The following is a 21376-nucleotide window of genomic DNA, read 5'->3' as shown; positions in this document are numbered from 1 at the left end:
AATGCATTTAATAAATACGCAATAATATTGGATTAAATAGGAAAAGATCAAAATAATGACCTGTTCATAGGATGAAAAGTGTTGGGGTACTCTGCTTTCTTTTAATCAGGACTAGGAAATTTAGCTACTAATAGCAAAGATAAATAAGAGCTATATGGAGTCTAGGTTTGAATAAGCATGGCATGTTTCTTCAGCATGTTTTCTTGTTAGGTCTTTTAGCCGGAATATATTCCCATTTTAAGTTCCAGTTTCCCATTGAATTATTTGAAATAGAAACTGCATGATATGAATGACTTCCCCTAAAATTAAATTACATCCAGGCTGTCAGTCTCACCTATAAGCAAGAATAAATACAGTAATATATATGCATGGGCATGTCATTCATTTTATTGAAGACTTAACCAAGCTTTCTATGCAACTAATGTATACCATTAGCAGTGTTCATGTAGGCATGTAATAGTGGCTCTTTAGGAAGAGATCTGGATGAATTCCAACTTGTTTAACCCTTAAAATGTTACTGATTGGCAGAAAATAATTGGCACTCCTGGTGCATACAAACTAGTTAAAAATCCACCCAGTCAGAAAATTAGGATTGGATTTAAAATTCACAGCAAACGAGAACATAGAAAGCGAGAGCTAATGTGGTCATGGTGTTGTCCCCATAGGAGGAGAAAGGGGATTTTGGCAGGAGTGGGGCCCCGGGCCATTTGCCATTGAGACCCTCCTAGCTGCCCGTGCGGTGGGTGCTCTCCTGGCCCATTCGGGTGGTCCACCTGAACCGTGGAGCCCACCATGGCTGGGATGAGCTGGGGAAGCTCATTTAGGCACTGGGCCTGGTGGAGGCGGCATCGAGGGGGGGCTTTATCCAGAGCAGACACGGGAGGAGGATGCACAACCCTTTTGGGTGGGGCGTCTCTCCCTGTACAGCACCCCTGTGCTCCCTGGTCCAGCCTGGAAACCTGCCTCACATGGCGGCCTCAAGCCATGGCCCCACTCACCTCAGTAAGATCTTTAAGGGTTAATGGTTCCAGCTGCGTTTTCATGCATTGTGCCTGTTCAGACACCCTGTACATATTTTGGTGTGTAACCCTTTCGAAAGCTCTGGTCACGTAGCTTACAGAGGCGTACTTGAGCACTGCCCCTATAACCACGTGCCCCCCGTGTCCTATTTCATGTGCAGACACAGAATAGCCGTAATACTCATGTGTGATTTGTTTTTTGAGTACAGTGTATTGCTCTTTTCTGAAACTTTTTCCTTTTTCTTTCTTTTTTTGTCAACTTTCTGCATTGGCAGAGCATCTTGGGATTGAATTTATGGGTATGGACCAATCATTCCTTTTAGCCTGCAGATTTTAGAGCCTGAGAGATAAACCCCCCCCCCTTTTTTTTTTTTCCACCACCCCTTTTCAATTCCTAACCAATTTCTTTATGCTTTAGAAGGGATCATACAGCTATAACAACAACCCTTGTTGAAATGTGAGCAGCAATCAGCTCACTAGAATGGTAATAGTGACAGGATATTCCAGAAATAAAGAGTTCTAGGAAGTACAGAAGTGATCATAACATACTGTGCATTGATTTTTCTGTTGTAATGTCAGCTAGTTTGACATCTGCTTTTGCTAATTTCTTCTAGGATTGCTGGATTTTGGAAACATTTACTGAATGCATTAAGCAAAGTGGCTAACAGAGTCTTAAAAAAAACCTGATAAGCTTACAACTGATAAGCCACTTAAAATACTGAAAATTTGCAGTTTTGGGCCTTGGTTTCCAAGTAAAGGTTTATGTCTAAACCCAGAGCTAGGTTGATAAAGCAGATGCGTATACATATGTGGAAATGATATGCATATATATATATGTTACTAGGCATGCAAATTAGCACTGACCTGAAAGCCATTTAGGAACTTAAGTAGAAGCTTACAGACAGGCTCTAGATCCTCAAGTCAGAAAGTATGTTCAGTATTTCTGATAACAAGTCCATACTGCGCCCGGCCAAGAACAGAGACAGTGGGTACCATTTTTACACGAGAGCTTAAATCCTCTTCATGAATAGACTACACTTACCTGGCAAACATTTAGTAACCAGGGATACAAATATTGCATCTCTTGAGTAGGCTGACTGTAGGAATTCAGGTCAGTTTTAGTTTGGAATCTCCTAAAATCATCAACAGATAAGGAGCCCTAGCCACCGATACTTTGCAAATAGTGTTAGTTTATGTACTTACTGAAAATGCCCACACGAGGTAAGCTTAAGGTAAGCATTATCTTAAGCTGTGAACTATAGAACATCCATCATAAACCTGATTTTAATAAATCTCTCACAACCCAGCCTATTAGGATTATTATCGCAAGATAATAGTAATTCTTAGTCATAAGTACTAGACTGTAGTAGAAGATACATGACTACATTAATAATTGATGAATTAAATTACAATCCTAAGAAAACTGTCTTGAAATTATGTTCTCTATATCAAACTTCATCAGTGCAAGGAACTTTTTAAAGTATTTTCAACTACCTCTTGAAAACAAATTGTTTTAAAAATCCTCAGAGAACTGTAAGAAGAAAAGGTTTAAAATAGAGCAAATTAAAGACCGTATATATTATCAATTATGTATAAATGAGGGTGATGTGAAATTAATTGCATAATGTGCATGTTCAAAAGGCTGCACATAGAGGGATTTAATATCTTGATTTAAGACTCATGTTGGTTTGAATTTTCCTAGCATTTCTCTAGGAAAAAAAAATATTCAAAGTATTTTTAATATTTAACAGGCGAAAACGATTTCTAAATTCTCACTGCACACACATTTCTCTGCGGGCTTTTCCCCACAGCTGCTATTAATTTCTTCTAAGCTAGTTCGACGAGCACTTTAAACTCAGTGTGTGTTAAATTGCTGAATGTCATTAACCGGCTCTGCAAATGTTGCACCAGTCTGGGAGAGACGTCTGACCAGCAACAGGCCCAAATGGCCCTCGCGGCACTAGCAAGGTGACCACCAGCTAGCGCCGGGCTCGTTCGTGCCATCCTCCGCCTGGAGTAACCCTGCTGGGGCCGATGCAACTTATGCTGAGCCTAACCACCCGCAGCGTTCCCACTGTGACTTCCTCCCCCTCCTCTCCCTCCCCATCTGAGAAAAAGGAGCTGATGTTTATTTATTCGTTTTGCTTTCACGAGCTAACAGCTGACAGCATGACCAAAAAAAAAAAAAACTCTCAACATGTTCAAAGCATTCCAAATTTACCCCGAAACTGCTTAGCGCAATTCTCCTATTTCCTGTGACATCCTCATAATACCCCATTTCCATGGCTAACTAATAAGCGCTTTCAGAAGGGGCAAAATGGGAAGGGGCCAGGTGCCACTAACTAGCCTAGGTGAGGAGTTATGCTGTATGAGAAATCCCTTCACACTCCGCTTCAGTCTTTTTCTTTATCCCTAAGCATTTCTTCACTCTGTTTTTTCCAGTATTACGCATGCTGTGCCAGGCCTGCAGTTGACTTCTCAATCCTTAACCTTGTCGTTCCCTGTATTTCACCTTTCCCTTTTTCTCTCTGTCCTGGTTTGGTTTGGTTTGGAGTTTCTGCCCTTTCTTCCCTCCCTTTTTTGACTTTCTGTCCTTGGAGTTATATTTTGTTTTCTTTAATACATTTTTGCAGCATCCTAGTTTTACCAAACTCACTTCTTCTCCCCCCAACCCTTGTTAATAATCAGTGCTATTAATTTTGTCTGACAGTGCTCATGATCTGTTTGTTGGTGTTTTGGTTTGCAATGGGGTTGGCTTGTAGGATGAGTTCTTTCAAGGGCAAGGTGCATTGTATCAGAGAAATTAAGATTTCTTTTCACTCGCGTGTTTGTTTCATGGAAGATTTTCCATTTGCCCTGAATCTTGGGCAGCAATAGCTGCTTTGAGACTGGAAAATCTTGAAGGGCTCATACCCACGTGACATGTTGCACATCTCAGCACTGGGTAGTGGGTAGTACCAGCGCTGGCACATAGCCATGCAAGAACAGTTGGCCACACCATTTATTGAATTAATTAACAGGTTTTCCACATGAGTGAATTGCAGTGCTCCACACTGTATTTCTGAAGCAATAGCTTCAGCAGCCTCACTACCATATTAGGAGTTATGATAGACAGCAACCATCTTTATTACCCGAAAATCTGGCATGTCATCCAAATTCTAAGGTTTTAACCCTTTGCTGATCAAAGGTCCTGGGCTCGGCTGGGGATCTGAGTATCAAATCCATTTCGTCCTCACAGCGTCAGCCTCTCTGAGGCTCCCTCTCTCCCAGGAAAGGAGTTGGAGGTGGATGCAGACACTCCTCCCGTGTCTGCCACCCCTGGAAGGGGTTTCAGCACAGAGACAAATGTGAGCAGGGACTGCAGGACGGCGTTTGAGTCCCGCCTCTGAACACAGCTTGCTCTCTGTGAGCCCCTGCGCCACAGCTTTTAGGAGAGCAAATCTTTCAAGTCCCTGAACTTGGACAGAGGTTCCTGGCACGTGTGTGAGGGACAATACGCGGTGCACAGAGATGGTCTCTGTACCTGCTGGCAGTCTGCCCCATAAACCTTTTATGTTCATGTCAGCAGAGATGGGCCAAGACAGCAGTAATTCATCTATCAAGACCCTCCCAGGAAGAGTCATGCTGGGATTTGTCCCCATGATAGTGCAGAGCTATGTGACATTTAATCTTCTTTTTGATCGCCTATTGGTATTCCTGCTGTGGTCAATACTGCACTCTAACCTAGTGACATCCTCTAGCCTGGTTGCTCCAGGGCAAATTTACTGGACTGTATACTTAATCAAAAACAAGACACAAGAAAAACCCAAGCCAGACATCCATTTTTGTCCTAAAAACAGGAATGAAAGTCTGCATTCGTTTAGCTAACTCTTGTGTCAACACAGAGCACGTCTCCAGTTCAGCGCTCTTTATGTAACATTTCCCTAGTACAACACACAGCAGCAGTTTTTGCCAAGCGTGTTCGAGGCTGGAATGCAAGGGTAGCTCCAATCCAAACATTAGCAGTGCTACCAGCTTCTTTATTATAGTGAAATATCTCTTATGAATGAGATCAGCCTTGTGTAACAAGTTCTCGTCGCTGAGCAAGTTGCCGCTCTAGATAGAGCATTTCCTTTGCTAGAAACGAAGAGACGTAAGTAAAGAGCCAGCATTTCTCTGATACAAGGCACTGTTAGCTGTTGATACAACTGTGTTTTTGTGGGGCACTGGAGAAACAGTCTGACTTCTATGAGCAGATCTCAAAACCTTTGTTTCATTTCCATTGCTGATATAAGTACAAGCCAAGCTCATGTCTCAGATGTAGAAGGATATTTTGAAATCTCTCCTGTAAAGACCACTGAGATATAAATTGACATGAGGGCAAAAGGGGCATTGGATAAGAAAACAAACCAAAAGAAGAAAATCAGAAAATAATTTGATCTCAAGGCCCATTGAATTGGCCTTCATTCCAGCAGTCTTTGCAAGAGAAAAACTTCCAAAGTGTTTGCAAACTGATGTTACTACTTTAGTTCATTGCATTTTTATTTTCAGAAAATGCTGAGTGTTTGTCAACTGTACAGTTGTTTCTTAAATATTATTCTTGTTAACATAAAAAAAACAGATTTCTTCTGACTTCATTTGTACGGATGCTCACTAGTCCCCAGTATTGTGTTAAGAGCTTAAGGTGTAGTCCTGCTCTCCTCACAGTCAAAAATGATTTTGCCCAAAGTGTGATGGCTGTGTTTTGGTGTGACTGTGTGAATCTGTGCTGTGGTATGTAGCATGCCAGATGTTGACTGTGTGCTTCTTGCCGAGCCATCCTCCATGTTGTGACCTTCTCTGTTTTTGTCCCTTTCTAGAAGCTGAGGAACTGTACCAGAAACGGGTGCTGACCATAACTGGCATTTGCATTGCTCTTCTAGTAGTTGGCATCATGTGTGTGGTGGCCTACTGCAAAACCAAGTAAACTTTTCTCTTCCATTTTATATCTGTGATCATTGGTCAGGGCTTTCCCGGTTGACTGTAGTTCTTACACCTCTGAGCATGAAGTTGTAGTCTGGGTTTCTCCAGACTTGAATCGAAGAGACAAACCTATGGCTAAGATACTTATGTCCAAGCCAGGCAGGTACAAGTGTCTATGTCAAACAGCAGTGCAAAAATAAGAGAGATATCTGACAGGCTTCTCACCTTTTGAGTGTAGAACAAGTGAATTTCACTGACTTGCAATTCTTCATTTATTATATGTTCATGATTTCTCCAGCTGAGAGGGAGCAAACCCCAACACTGGAATCATGTTGCTATCCAGCAGTAAATTTTAAGGATCAGCCTAGTTGTTTTGTATTTGAGAGCAAAGTTAACAGCAGCAAGAGTTAATAAATACCAAAGGCTGAAGACCTGAATGGAAAAGTACTCCCAGTGCAAAAATATGCAGTTAAATGCATTCTGTGATGTCTCCATAAATTATTGGGGGCAACTCTCAAACATATCTAAGGCATTTTGTACCATAAATTCTACACAACATCAGCAGGATTTGTGCTGGCAAATGTGCTGGCTGCTTTTGTAAGCCTCCCCACCGACATAAAAAAAAAGCCTTACTGTAAATCTTGCACATTTGTATAAACCTCTAGATTTACTGTCACGGTTCCTGATTTGCAGCTGCGTCACTGGTTTTCCTTGCAAGCCCCACCAGCAACTGATGCAGTGGGCAGGGGGACACACAGCGGTTGCCCCCCTCTAGCCACACACACCTTGCTCCCAGCCACGAGCCTTCTGCCAGTGGTCTGCTGGGAGGTGGGAACCACTGAAACAGTAATAAAGAAACAGATCAGTTATCGTTTTTGCAAATGACAACTGGCAAACCACGGCGGCTAAACAACAACTTTCCTGATCCAAAATTCACTGAAACCAGTCAAGGGATTCCCATGAATTTCAACAAACATGCAGTCAGGGTACTGAAGTGCTGCTAGAATCTGCCAGGAGCATGGACACGTTATCACGGTTTGTCCAGGACCTCAGGGATCATTGCCAGCAGGAGGTAAAATGTTTTCAAACATGGCTGGTGAAAGTGAAAGGGAGCTGCCAGTTCATGGCCCTCCAAATGCAGCAGTGACACCAGACTGCTGTCTGTGAGGTGTCTCCAGGTGTGCCTTCCTCCTGCTGGGGAAAAACCCAGAAACCCAGGGAAATCCTGCAATGGGCAGAGGAGAACACACTAAAGAACATGAAATGCCTTAGATCTTGTGGGGCTCCTTCCAACAGATACTGCTGAGCAGATGCTAAGAAAACATCTTCTCACATTGAGTCTTAATTCAGAAGTGCCTTATTTGCAAATCAATTACCTTAAGAAAAGGACTCCGCAGAAAAAGTGAAGCACACATTAGCTTTCCCTTTATTCTTTCCTCTCAGTTTCCTGGAATAATTTCTTTCTTTAGTTAACTTCCTTCAGCTAGAGGACAAATGTCACACATGGAAGCATGGAAAATGCAAGTATATGGATCATTGAAGGTCAGAAGTAATGTGGATTCCTAGGGACAGATTCCCAGGCAATAGATATTAGGCTTTCAGGCCCATAGACGATGAACTTTGTGTGTCTAACGTGATGGCTGGCTAGCTGTGGCTTCGTTATTCCCCGAAGACAAAGCCCACGCAGAGCAGGGACTGCATCCCACTGGGACAGCAGCAGTCTCATGGCAGCAGTGTACGCAAATACCATTCATGTGGAGTCAAATAAATTAACTGTCTTCCACTATCCAAGCACACACACAGAGTGTGAAAATGCAGTGTGTCAAGCAGTGTTTTCTTTGTCTTTAAGCTTCCCTGGCTATCCAGCTTCAACATTTTTATAGTTCTCCCTCCCCTCTCCATTTTGGCAAGCCTGAAATAGTCCCCTTGAGTTCAGAAGGGGATTGAAAACGGTTATATCCTACAGCGTCCTATCCTGCCAAAAATATCCGCATTTCTGCATACAGCTTAGGGAACTGTGTGTGCGTTAGCTCCTGCCACAGCCAAGGTCATACACACTCTGCAGTGCATTGGAGCCTGCGTCCTCCTTTTATTTCCTTGGATTCTGTGGCAGGATGGTGGACGTTTTCCTGTATAATCAGACAAAACTGGGGAATATTGATAAATTAAGTCTGAAACTGAATAGCACTGTCCACAGTGACTTATTTTGATGCTAAATCTAGTGCATTCTGCATGGCTTCCACAGTTTCAGGTTTTAGCCTGCTGCAAGCTTTGTTGCTGACAGCTCATAATGATTTCCTGAAAAGTTATCCTGAGGAGACCCGGAAGGATTAGCAAATGGCGAAGGAGCAGTTGAGGTCTGGGCACAAGAAGTAGTATCCAAGTCAGCCGCAGACCATGGCATTAACATGGAAGATGGATGGGTCTGCTGAATGCATTAACGGCCCTGACATCCATCTGGTAATCGTTCGGTTCCAGAGTCAATCTGATGTTGCTGTAAGGAAACCTTTCAGAGCTGCCAGGCAGCCTGCAGACTCGGGCATACCTCGCACAGTCACTCACTTTGGACTTCTGGGACTTTGCTACCTCGTCTTCTCTAACATTTTTAAAAGGAAGCTGAAGCTCTGGAGTGCAGTGCTGCCACAGGGGACAAATTCCACAAAAGGTGTCTAGCTGCAATATCTCAGAGGGCTCTAGCCCCAGTGGCTTTGTCATTAACAAATGTCTTGCCCTGCCTGCAGAACTAAAAAAGGCAGAAAGCTGCCAAATATGCACATGCTACATTTTTTGATGACTGTGTGAAGGCTCTAGGAAAGGTGAGGCTGCTCTAGTCTGTGTGACTGTCTGCTTAGCTGCAAGCAGTGACAGCTCCACACCGTGAATGGAAATACGCATAATCCAATGGGCTGTCAAAAACGTGACCTTGGCCTTGGTGAGGATGGCAGGGTGATTGGGTTAAAATCCCTGCCACTTTTCCTTTTGAATGCAGAAAAGCACTCTCTCTGAGACAGAGTGCAGTTTGGAAGGCTTTCTTCTTCCTCACAATTTTTCGTGTCCCTCTGTGGCCTGCTGACTCTTGGAAGGGCTCCCGCACATCTTTCCCCCTCTGCAGGTCCCCACAGCCCCAGCTGCAATTAGATCTGAGGTGTTAGGAGTTACTCTGAGATCTTGCAGCAGTGGGGAAAGTGCTGGCAATAGAATGTTTTTATATTATTGTTATCGTCATCATCATCATCATCATCATGCTGGAAGGTGCAGCTGCTTTCCTTTTGTCTATTAAAACCATTTCTGTGTTTCATGTGCAGGAAGCAGAGGAAGAAGTTGCATGACCGCCTCCGGCAGAGCCTGCGCTCGGAAAGGAACAACATGGTGAACATGGCCAATGGTCCACACCACCCCAACCCACCGCCAGATAACGTCCAGCTGGTCAATGTAGGTTTTACTGCCTGTATTTCAGGCTAGATTGCTTGTGCCACAGCAAATCTTGTCCAACAGCTTTTGAACTTGTAACTGTCACAGACTGGTGACTGGCCTCTCTTGGCTTTCTCCACCAAGAAACATTTAGAAGTTAAGCTATAAATGTGCAGTAAAACGAGAAATGCTTCCGCAGATGGTCAGTGTACTGGTGCATGCAGCAGTACTGCAGCTGAGCCTGTGGGCCTGGGACAGCAGAAGCAACAAAAATGCCTCAGAAAAACTTGAGTAACAGCACTACAGTAGGACTGATCATGTGCGTTGGGATCATTTACTTCAAATGCATATCATCTTATTTTTCCTACTGCTCCTGGCTTGATGGTTGGTGAGTAGAGCAGGCCACCCTTGATCTGGAGCGTGACACTGTGAACTCATGCTTCAAGCTCCCAGACGCGATGAGCACCCAGGGAACAGTGCTCAGTGTAATCCCCACTGCTGTAGTCCTCAAAAACAAGTTTCTCATCCAAAAGAGGAATGACAATATGGGACCTTTTATATGAGGAAGGCAAAGGAGTCAGGTGCCACCAACCAAAATGCTGCTGCCACATGTGAAAGGGAAAGTAACAAGGAGTTTAAAAAAAAAAAAAAACAGCTTTGGGAGTAAAAGCCTGGATGAAAACCTCATTTGGATAATAGCACAGGATGTGTGTCTGGCTGGTGGGATGGGGCTAGGGCAGATACTCCACCAGCATCCTTCCAGCCATTTCTCAGAGCAAAGCGCCAAGCTGACTCCTATTCATGGCTTGCAACAGCCTCTCTGAGAGAGGCCAGGGTTTACCCTGTGCACAGCCACTTCTTCCTTTCCAGCCTTCCCCGTGGAAGCCCAGTGTCTGGAGAGAAAGGCAGCTTCCTGCAGCCTCGAGCTGCCCCTGCACTCCTCCTCCACTATCACTGTAAATATTAGTGACAGCTCAGTGCAGGGGTGAGCCCTGGCTCTGAGAAGTCAATGGCAACACTCCCACAACCCTTGCTTAAGGCCAAGACACATTTTCAGAAGAGCTCAGCTTCCAGCATTTCCCCTTAAAAGACCTAAATGCATAGTCAGGGTGTTAAAAGTGGGGAAACCAGGAGTCCCCTCTGAGAAGAACAGAGAGGCCGACTGGCAAAAACAGCATTTGTACTGGGATCGGTGGAGACCCCAGGAAATACCTGCACAGGAGGTTGGGTGCTGCACCTCTCCTGCACCATCTGCACAAGACTATTGGGCTGCTCTGCAGACCGTCTTCTAAAAGCTGAAGAATAGGTCTGCTCTGGTGGTTCAATGTGACATGGTGTCCTTTGGCACTGAAAATAGGTATTTCCTGCCCAAATTCTTACAGTGCAATGAACAAATGAATTAATTAACTACTGCTGTGTTCTCCATCAGAGAACAGTATTTTTGATGTATCTGGTAGCAGTGGGTGGGTTTCCTTTCCAAGTCTCTGTCCGGGAGGACTTCTCATTTTCTTGTAATATATGCATGTTGTTTATAGTGTGGTTGGGATGCAGCTCTTCACTAACTTCCTCATTTGTTTCCTCCTGTTTTCAGTTTAGAGAGGACGTGTACACAGAGGTGTGTATGAAGGTGCTAAAGTGTGTTTGGGTGACAAAGCTTGTACTCTGGTGTCTGTAAAAAACAGTCTTTGTGAAAAGAACAAACAAAAAGAAATGTCTGCAGATGTGCTGTAGATTCCAGCCTGTAAACCTGAGATTTGTCTGGTTATTTTTTCAGCAGTACGTTTCAAAAAACGTAATCTCCAGTGAGCATGCAGTTGAGCGAGAAACAGAGACCTCGTTTTCCACAAGCCACTACACCTCAACCACGCATCACTCCACGACAGTCACCCAGACCCCCAGCCACAGGTACTGGAGTGGGGACACAAACAGCACCTTCCGTGTCGGTTCTGTTGTCGTTGCACAAACAGAGAAGATGTGTAAAAAGACAAACCAAGAATATATGCTCCCTTTTGTAGGGTTTTAATTTTAAGACTGGTGGTACATGACGTCATGTCATCTAACAAATTCTCTCTCCAGGAATTTAAAAAGAGCTTTGTTCATTGAATGACATGCCAATACTGATACTGTGAATTTTAGTATGAATTTTCGGTGACAAGCCCTTTGTTTTAAAGAGTGGTCTCCACTCCTCATGGCTGGAAACCCTCCTCCTCCTCTTTCTCCACGCATGCATAATCATCTTGCTGCACTTGGGTTCGTACAGCTCACAAACCTCTGGAGCCCCAGGGTTACGTTGTGCATCCCGAGCCGCAACAGAGCCCTTGCTCTCCCTGCGTAAACTTCTAGCGTCTTCTAAAAGTTTCTTCTAAACTTCTTCTAAACTGCTAGTCCACATTCTCCTGGCTCGCATTCACAACCAAACCACCCTCTCGTTCTCTCCTCCCTGTTTCTCCTTCCGCAGTTGGAGTAACGGCCACACCGAGAGCATCCTCTCCGAAAGCCGCTCTGTGCTGGCCAGCTCCTCCATGGAGAACAGCCGCCACGCCAGCCCCGCGGGGCCCCGGGGACGCCTCAACGGCATCGGCGGGCCGCGGGAGAGCAGCGGCTTCCTCAGGCATGCGAGAGAGACCCCCGACTCCTACCGAGATTCTCCCCACAGCGAAAGGTACCGCAACCACCCGGCTGGCGCGGGCTGGGGAGGCCAGGTGCTCCGCAACGGTTTCGGGGTGCATCCTGGTGGGTCAGGAGTGCAGGAGGGGAGCTAGGGATGCTGTGCATGCAGGGCATACCTCTCCCCGTTCGTAAACAGTAGTTTAAAGTCTACCAAACGCGTCTTCCCTCCCTGCCTCTTCCGGACTCAATCCTTGCAGGCAGCAGGTCACATTGGGATAAGGTCAGAAATTTTCCCTGTAAAGTACGCAGCTTGCAAGCCAGAAGATGCCAGGCCATTATTAAATCAAGAGTAATTACAAATAAAACTCTCTGGGAATTTTCCAGAAAAATAATTTTTTCTCAGAAAAGGTTGGTTCATCAAAACCTAAGGTGTGCCTTTAAACAGATTGGTTGAAAGAAAACTTCACTGGAAAAGGCTTCTCAGCATCAAAACTCCCTGCAAATGTTCTCAGTCTTTATTTTGCTACTCTGGGGCCATCCCATGCTTTTGAGACAAAAACTCAACCCAGAGTTTTGATCCTAACAATCAGAAGAAGACAAACCATTACTGGATCAGTTATTTGAGCACTGTGAAATTGCAAGGCGTTTGATCTCGTGGGAAGTCCATGACATCAAAAATATAGTCAGACAAGCCCAAGGGAGACTGACTGGTATAGGAGACATATCAATGGTTTCCAGAAAAATGACTGTGCAAGTGCAAGAAGTGCAAGAAGCCATTTATATGGTGCTCCCTCCACTACACAAAGAATTGCATATCAGCAGGGCAATGAACCATGGCTGTGAGCTCTTTAAGTACGGTGGGACTATGCTAAGCATCATGAATTCAGCTCTCTTCTTGCTGTAGGTTTCTTGTGAAAAAGCATCTGTAATTTACCATGAAATTTAATTTTCAGGAAATGTGGCTCACTTGACATAAACAGCCATGGCCCCAATCCAGCAGAGCACTTAAACACATGATTAACTTTTAATCATGTGAGTAGTCCCATTGAAAACAGTGTGATTACTCATATGGGTAAAGCTCAGCATATACTTAAGTGCTTTGCTGGATCAGGCCCTATAGCAGTAAATATTGCATTGTCTCCTGCTTGGGAACCACGTGGATTGCATTGCCACACTCCTGCCGTTGACATGTATTATACCTTAGTACATTCGGGGCTTTGTGTGTGAGCAGCAAAGATCGTATGTTCAGTCTTTCTGAATTGCCATGAATACCCTAAACAGCATTATGATATAAGCTATGTATATTTTAGGGGGGGAAAAGGGAAGTGTGCCTTTCCATTTCAATTAGAAGAAAGAAGGCATTTTGCAAATTATTGCATTTCTTGAAGATTACATTACAGAGGAGAAAGAGCAGCATTTCTGCAATAATTCACCAGGCACTCATTGCTTAGCCTGTGCCTGAGATTCAGAATACAGAATGCAGAAGATATTTCCCTGGGCATTAAATTAGGCCTCATCTATTTTTAGCATGCAGGAAATACATGGCAGATTATTTCTTAGAGATGGATTGCCTGTATGCGTGTGTATATAAGGGAGAAAATGAGAGTTACTTGCAACTAAAAATGACTCTGAAACATAAAAGAATGTGCAAGCTAACAAACGATTTCCTGAAGCAATCAAATGTTGCTGTGCAGTGAATTAGTAAATCAAGGCTGCGTTCCCACCCTCCAGTCCTCTGAAATCCCTCAAAATTTTGAAATAAAATCAGAATGGACTTTAACAGACAAGCTCTGTTGCATCCCTCCATTGGAACCCATGACACGAGGGGAGGCACCTATGTTTTTGAAAGTCCTTGGCTGTCTTACTGCAGGGAAGCTTGTAAATACCATCTCTGCCCTGAAAGGCTGGGTTATATGATGAAGTTAGCAGCATATAACCAGCTAATGCCTGTCAAAGGAGTGTAGATACACTCTGAGCCGCTTTCGCTGCACCATCGTGGTTCACTTCATTTGCCATAAAGACAATTAAAACTATTGCTTTTTAGCCTTCCCTTTGGGATAGGCTTGGGATAGAGCTGCGCATGTTCAGCTCCTGTGCCCCAGTTCATAGACAGTAGCTGGCTAACACTATCCCATTACCGTGTGCGGGAATGCACCAGAAACGTGCAAATGCAAAATGCCGAAGTATGAATACTTTTACTGTGATGGAAGAGAATCTGCAAAGAACATTGAACATGTTTAGCAAACTTAGTGCCTTAACTGAATGAGGTTAGCTGAACTCCAGTGTGTCAAGAAGATATAAGTCTGTTGCTCTATCAGTGGGGGAAGTAGAAAGATTTCAGTTCTCAGGAATTTAAAAGTGTTATAAGGATGAAAAGGTCACTAATTTATGCAAAAATAATTTTTAAAAAAGATTTCATTCATTCAATGCACAGATCTATCAACTCACGTTTGCTGTCTCTGGTGACTAGCTTGATTAATGCTCATGCATAACTCCAGGATTTTTATTTTTCTTCTGTTTCTCAGTTGCTGTAAATCCATGTACCTCTATTGAAACCATTTTACCCTATGTCATGTCAGTTCAGGATCTGTCCTTGTCTCTCTCTTATCTGATAATTCTGTTTTAGTCAAGAGGAATATGTGGAACTGAATCAGCCAAAGTTGGTTGAGAAATTTGGATTCAGGGTTTTTTGGTAATTTCAAACTCAGATAAATAAATCACTAATGAAAAGCTAAATAACTTAATCAGCCATAGCCATATAACGTGTCCCACTGGGGCTCTCATTGTGTGAGAGGTTAATTTGGACACGGCTGAAATTCAAGTAGGTGAACTTTGGATAAGAGGGAAAACAAAACCAAGCTATACAAAATGTCATGTTGGGCACTGTGCCTTTGACCAAAGGTTTTCAGGCAGACCCTACCTGGCAGGAAACAGCATGACTTCATAGCATCTCTCAGAGCTGTACTAATTCAAACCAGCTGAGAGTCTCACATTTTTTCATCCTCTTCCCCTGAGAAAAGCTCTATGATAGCACCTAAGCTCCTCTTTAAAAAATCATCTTCAACCACCACAAAGAATCGTGAAGGGATCATGGCAAATTTTGCAGAGAGAAGCTAGACAGTCCTCCATGTCAGCACTTGTTCCTACAGGAGGACAGATCATGCTTCATATTTAGGTTTATGAAGCTATAGCCAGAGCATTCTGTCTGGAGCTTGGGTCCTGGTCCCCAGCAGAACAGGCAAGGAAACCCATGCCAATATGTAATAAAGCCAGTAATAATAACAATGCCAATAATAGTAACAATTTTAATCCTGCAAAACCTGAAGGAAAACTTAAAAGGATCATGTTGCACTGAAGCAAAACCTGGCATTTCAAAAAGGTGCATTTCGTGTTGTTTCAAGACAAGCACAGTGTTGTAAGACAGTCCTGCAGCGTGGAGATGATTTAACAAGTGCTCGGGTAGATGCTTATTGCCACTCATCAGGGAAGGAATTTCCAGTTGCCTTTGAAAACCCAGACCCATGTATTTTAGTGTCAGGGGTCCACGTCTATCATTTAACCTCCTGGCACACACACTGCATCCCTGGGCATGCCTCAGGCTCAGTACGGAGCAGTCATGCTTCTTTGCAGAGAGGTCTAACCGCCAAGACAACTAGCCTCCAAGGCATGGAGCAATACAAAGCTGTTGGGACAATACTGCAAATCCTTCTCCAGCTACCCCATGGTGATTAAAGTTGGCAGAATCTACCCTCGCTTTTCTGGACAAAAGGTTTGCTTCTTTCCCTTAGCCTGAGACAGCCTAGTTGCTGGAAGGGGGTGAAGCCCCACAAGAACTGTCCTTGGTTTCCTTCCTTTCCTTTCCTCCTGCTTGCTTGCGTGTGGCCCTGGTTCTGGGCAAACGCTGCGTGATGTGCTACAGCCATTCTTCTTGTGAGAAAAGACTTGTAAATGCCTTTTGTTTCTCTCTGTCCTCCAGTCTCTGAATGCCATGCCTGGATTAATTCCAGTAAATGATTCTGGCAAATATTCACCTCCCTGGCTCTTCCCAGGCAAATTGACCTGGTGGGTTTGCCATGCTCCTCCTGCTCTCCAGTTTTTTACCCCAGAGTCCCAGAAGTTACTGCTTTTATAGGCTCACACGCTGTAGGACTCATAATAGCAAGAATGTTTATCTGGGGGTTATCATCTTCTATGCGGATGCTGAGGTTCCTTAGCGAGACCTCTGCCTCTTTCCTTCACTGCCCACATGAGCAACCATGCTTATGTGTCACCACCTGCGTGTCTGCAACCCCCTTCTGTCTCTTTTCTCCAGGTATGTCTCAGCAATGACCACACCAGCTCGCATGTCGCCAGAAGATTTCCACACGCCGACTTCTCCCAAGACCCCCCCTTCCGAAATGTCTCCACCGGTTTCCAGCTTGACCGTGTCCGTCCCTTCAGTGGCGGTAAGTCCCTTTGTGGAAGAGGAAAGACCGCTGCTCCTGGTGACCCCACCACGACTACGGGAGAAGTATGACCACCACCTTCAGCAGTTCAACTCCTTCCACCACAATCCTGCCCACGAGAGCAGCAGCCTGCCACCCAGTCCTCTGCGGATCGTGGAGGACGAGGAGTACGAGACAACACAGGAGTACGAACCAGCACAGGAGCCTCCAAAGAAACTCACCAACAGCCGGCGGGTAAAAAGAACAAAGCCCAATGGTCATGTTTCCAGCAGAGTGGAAATGGGCTCCGACACAAGCTCAGAGAGCAGCACCTCTGAGAGCGAAACAGAAGACGAGAGAATAGGCGAGGATACACCTTTCCTGAGCATACAGAACCCCATGGCCGCCAGTCTGGATCCGGCCACCGCGTACCGGCTGGCTGAGAGCAGGACTAACCCGGCGAATCGCTTCTCCACACCAGAAGAGTTGCAAGCAAGGTTGTCCAGTGTAATAGCTAACCAAGACCCTATCGCTGTATAAAACATAAACAAAACACATAGATTCACATGTAAAACTTTATTTTATATAATGAAGTATTCCACCTTTAAATTAAACAATTTATTTTATTTTAGCAATTCCGCTGATAGAAAACAGGAGAGGAAAAAAAAAAAACTTTTATAAATTAAATATATGTATGTACAAATGTGTTATGTGCCATATGTAGCAATTTTTTACAGTATTTCAAAAATGGAGAAAGATATCAATGGTGCCTTTATGTTACGTTATGTTGAGAGCAAGTTTTGTACAGTTACAATGATTGCTGTCCCATAGTATTTTGCAAAACCTTCTAACCCTCACTTGTCCTGGCTTTTTTGCGCACTGCATTATAATGACTGGATGTATGATTTGCAAGAATTGCAGAAGTCCCTCTATTTGCTTGTAGTAGAATTCCCAAATCAAAAAGCCCTGTAATGGCACTCCCACCCTACCCACCCCACCAGAAAACCACAAAAAATACCAAAAAAAACAAAAACTGAAAAAAAAGAAAAAAACTGTTTTCTTCTATAAGAAGTTTTATTTGCTTTTCGTATATGAAATGAGTTTTGTCTGCTCTATGCCAGCCGAAAGGTTTGCTTCATTGAGCACGGGGATATAAGTAGATAAAGCAGCATGCTACTATTAATTACAGCAGGATAACAAAAAACCTGCATTAAATAATGTTACTTATAGAAAGAAAGTAATACTGTGATTTTAAACCAAATATATTATTAATCAGAGGTCAGCTTATACTCACTAGGAGCTGTCATTTCATTATTTTCCAAATATTAATTGTTCTAGTTATCCCTTAGGAAATGGGTTCAGGTTAGCTGAGGCTTTGAACCCAATACTCTATTAAAAAAAAAGAAAAAAAAGGAAAAAAAAGATTTCTATTAGTTTAAGTTAATGAGGCAAATATTATAGCAGATATCTGTAACCAAACAAGGAAGAGATCTAGCTGGAAAACAAATGCCACTAATAAAAGTGCAATCAGTTTTCACCTCTATTTTTTAATGTTGATTTTTAATAGATTATTTATCCTTTTTTTTCCCCCTCCAAATTTTCTCCCCTTTCTTCCCCTCCTCAAAAAAAGAACCCTGACAAGCTTCTAGCAATAACTTGTTAGCGTTGCTGTTACAGTAGTAAGAACAATTCCTGGACACAAAAGTGATTTTCAGGGAAGAACTGATTTGCTGAATGGTTAAAAAGCGTAGACAGTAGAAAGGACATAGCAGAAGTATGGAGTTAATTTCTAGTCGCCTTTATTGGTTCAACTCTTTGAGGGGAGGGGAGGCAAGGCTGATGCAAAGCCCGTTTATGAAGGCAAGCACACCATGAGGGTTACAGCCGTACTGTGCACTGGTATCTGCTACGGATGTTCATACGACCAGTGATGGCCTTAGAGTCTTGGACTGGCAATGAACAAAGTGCTGTCAGTGCTGGAACGGTTGCACCCTTCCGGATAGAAGCAAACGGCCTCTTTTGCACTGAATTCCTATCAGTTTAGTCAGGGTCACTCTGCCTCTTCTCTTTGTTTGATTTTTGTTGTATGTTCAGTTGGCACAACACAGACTCAGGATTGATGTGGAAAACAAATGTTTTGCCTGGACTCTGGGGATTCTGAAAATGAGAACATATGTTCTACAGGTATTACTGGACTCTAAATAAGAGCCATGTCAAGAGAAATTTCAGCCAAACTACACTCATCCTTTGGGCCACGTTCTGGTCCCAGTTAAATGAAGAGAAATAAGTCAAGGAAATTTTGTCAGATGTAAACCAGAGGAGCTAAGGTCTTGACTCAGTAAATTGTTTGAGCATATGCTTATGTTAATCCCAGCAAAACTTATCTTCAGCATGTGCTAGACTCCTATTGACACATCGTGGGTATGCGTAAAGTTAGGCATGTGCTTAAGGGTTTTGCTGAACAAGGTGTCCTATAGATTTGAGAGCTAGTGGCAAAGTCTAGTAAATGAGGCTATTCATCAGGGTGATGAAAATCAGTGACTTGGTCACTGTATAGACTAACCATATCATGCTAATAAGAGTGTGGAGGAGTTTATTTGACCACCAGAACCAGCAGAAAAAAAAAATAAATAAAACTTTAGAAAGGGAAGAAAATGATGACAAAGTTGGAAGCTAGGATGTTGGTGGAGGAAGCCAAAGACTGTCTAGCTCAGCTTTGGGCTACATAATACCTGAAACAGCACTGCTTATTTGAGAAGCCTCTGGGAGACTGCCGTTTGTCATCTACATACTGCCGGGACTCAAGTCCCCTCTTGCCATTTTCCCCTAGGTGGCATGTACTTGACTACACCTTGCTTTTGCATTCCCTCAACACCAAAACAAGAGCTCTGTTTAAATTCCAGATACCATACATTCATTTTCAGCTCTTTAATCAAGTCTATTTATATGCAGTCCCATGCATACCTCCCCGGTCACTCTGCAGCCCAGTAGTACAGAGGGCCAGGTAGACTTTCCTGATGCCTAACCAGCTGCAGATGACAAGTTTCCAATAGACTTGTGCTGTTGAGTTACCAGAGGCTCTTAAAAATCCATCCTTTCAATAAGATCTTTTATATCTCAGATGCTTACAGAATGCTTACAAACGTGACAAGACAGGAAAAGGATGGCAGAGAAAGAAGTGATTTGTCCAAAATCACTCATCTTAGTGGCAGAGTAGAGATTATTGCCCAGGGCATTTGTAATCTCCTCCAGTATAGATCACCCATGGGGTCAGCTCACATTGAGGTGGCTGTCATAACCTAGACAGGATGGAGAGGAAATTTACTTCAAAGTGGAGTAAGTTATTTGAATTTACCGAAACTGTTATTGACTATAGAGGGCCGATAGAAAAGGAGGGAGCCACTGTATGTCTGGAGCAGTATCTGTGGCATTTATTTAGCCTGGCTCTAGTGCAAAATGTCACACCTCTCCTGTTACAGTGCCTCGAAGTCAAAGTAGTGTCCAAGCTCCTACTCCTTCCCCTACACATGGTAGTGCACTATAGGGTATAAGCTAGCTTGAAAGCTGGGGCCTTCAAATGGACCTAAGACCAAAGAAATACAATTGGGGATCTGGCAGCCTGAGCCCTTAGGTCTTTGGGGAGAACCCAGCCTTACAATACAATTCATGCAACAGCGAGTAACAGGAGTTTCCCTGGCTTGGCACTCACTGAACTGGGAGCAGAACGTGGCCCCATCACCTCTGCACTTACTTTTAGCATATTGTGGGAATGATAGGCGTCTGCTTCAGCCAAGTCCTCACCCCAAAGTCAGCAGCTTTATATGGATCCAGGCTCTGCTGACAGGCTGCAGCCAGCCCGTACTGGGCTTGACACTAAGGGAGCAAACTGCACGTAGGGAGCAGAGCCAGCAAGTCCGTAAGGGACAGGCCAGCTCCTCTATTGGGGATAATTGCTCCATTTCCCAGACCTCTGTGCTAGGGCCTTTACCCTCGGGCCAGCACTGTGTAAGCCTTGCCAACCTTTGGCTGAGAATCACGGCAAGGAGAAATGTGCTTTGAAGAGGGGTAAAGTATTACAGAGGCTGTGAAGTTGTTCAAATTGTCGTGGTTTCCATGTTATTTAACTTAGACTGTGGGTTTTCTCTGTGTGTATGAGTGTGTGTGTGTACGTGTGTGTGTGCGTTTATATGCAGAAATTCTCCATGATTAAAAGGCTCCCTTCAAGGGCGCGTAGTTGGAAGATGCTGTGCACAACTTGGTACAGCTTGTCTGTTTAGCTGGTGTTAATCAGTACAGCAGCACACAAGCCCATTTTCACCAGTGAAAAACTTAGTCCTTCCTCTTGGCTCGGTGATTCCCTCCCTCACCTGAGCCACCTCAACACCCTCTGGACTGAGAGAAAAATCACTGACTCTATCAAGAAAACAGTGAATCTCCTTCTCTTTCCAGTCCTCCAAAACAACCCTGCATCTCCCTGCTTCTCTCCAGCCACTGTATCGTCACACACATCACAAGCAGTTACTTGTGCATCCCGGATAGCAAACTTGTGTTCCCTCAATGGACACATCTCCAGCAGTTGAACATAAGCAAAGCCGCTTCTCAGTCCTGCAGCGTGGCTACATACCAACAACTTGGACTTACTTCCGATAAAAAAAACAGTACCTATGAAATGCTGCAGAGAAAAGCAGACAAAGAAAACAGCCACATGTCATCATTTGTAATTCTCTGCTCTACTGTAAATGCATCTTGTACATACTTGGATGTTTTCTTCATCATTTACTGTCTTTATGGATTATGTGTTAAAAGAGGGTCTCTTAGTTTATTGTGTAACACTGTAAATAACATAATGTCCTTTATTATTTATGCATAGTCATCTAACATGCAGAGAAAGTTATCCTCATATTATTTTAAGATATATGTCAAAAATATGTTACATTTTTCTCTTTGCTTTGAAAAAAATTGTTATGTATC

General features: G+C 43.7%; 1 protein-coding gene across 9 annotated transcripts in view; it reads left to right on the top strand.

Moving 5' to 3' along the window:
- NRG1 (neuregulin 1) overlaps window positions 1-21164 on the top strand; it is a 302969-nt gene extending 281805 nt beyond the window's left edge. For 5 of the 9 annotated variants that reach the window (XM_064501188.1, XM_064501187.1, XM_064501186.1 and 2 more), the window contains 6 exons: window positions 1295-1318; window positions 5858-5960; window positions 9266-9392; window positions 11146-11276; window positions 11830-12033; window positions 16294-21164. In XM_064501188.1, the coding sequence (XP_064357258.1) occupies window positions 1295-1318; window positions 5858-5960; window positions 9266-9392; window positions 11146-11276; window positions 11830-12033; window positions 16294-16945 (1241 nt within the window). In that variant the 3' untranslated portion in view covers window positions 16946-21164. The remainder of the gene's footprint in view (window positions 1-1294; window positions 1319-5857; window positions 5961-9265; window positions 9393-11145; window positions 11277-11829; window positions 12034-16293) is intronic. The other 4 variants (XM_064501185.1, XM_064501184.1, XM_026098493.2 and 1 more) reach the window with 2 other exon arrangements.
- Window positions 21165-21376: the final 212 nt, after the last annotated feature.

This window comes from Dromaius novaehollandiae, chromosome Z (assembly GCF_036370855.1).
Source record: "Dromaius novaehollandiae isolate bDroNov1 chromosome Z, bDroNov1.hap1, whole genome shotgun sequence".
Classification (NCBI taxonomy): domain Eukaryota; kingdom Metazoa; phylum Chordata; class Aves; order Casuariiformes; family Dromaiidae; genus Dromaius; species Dromaius novaehollandiae.
This window is presented reverse-complemented; position numbering and strand designations above follow the sequence as displayed.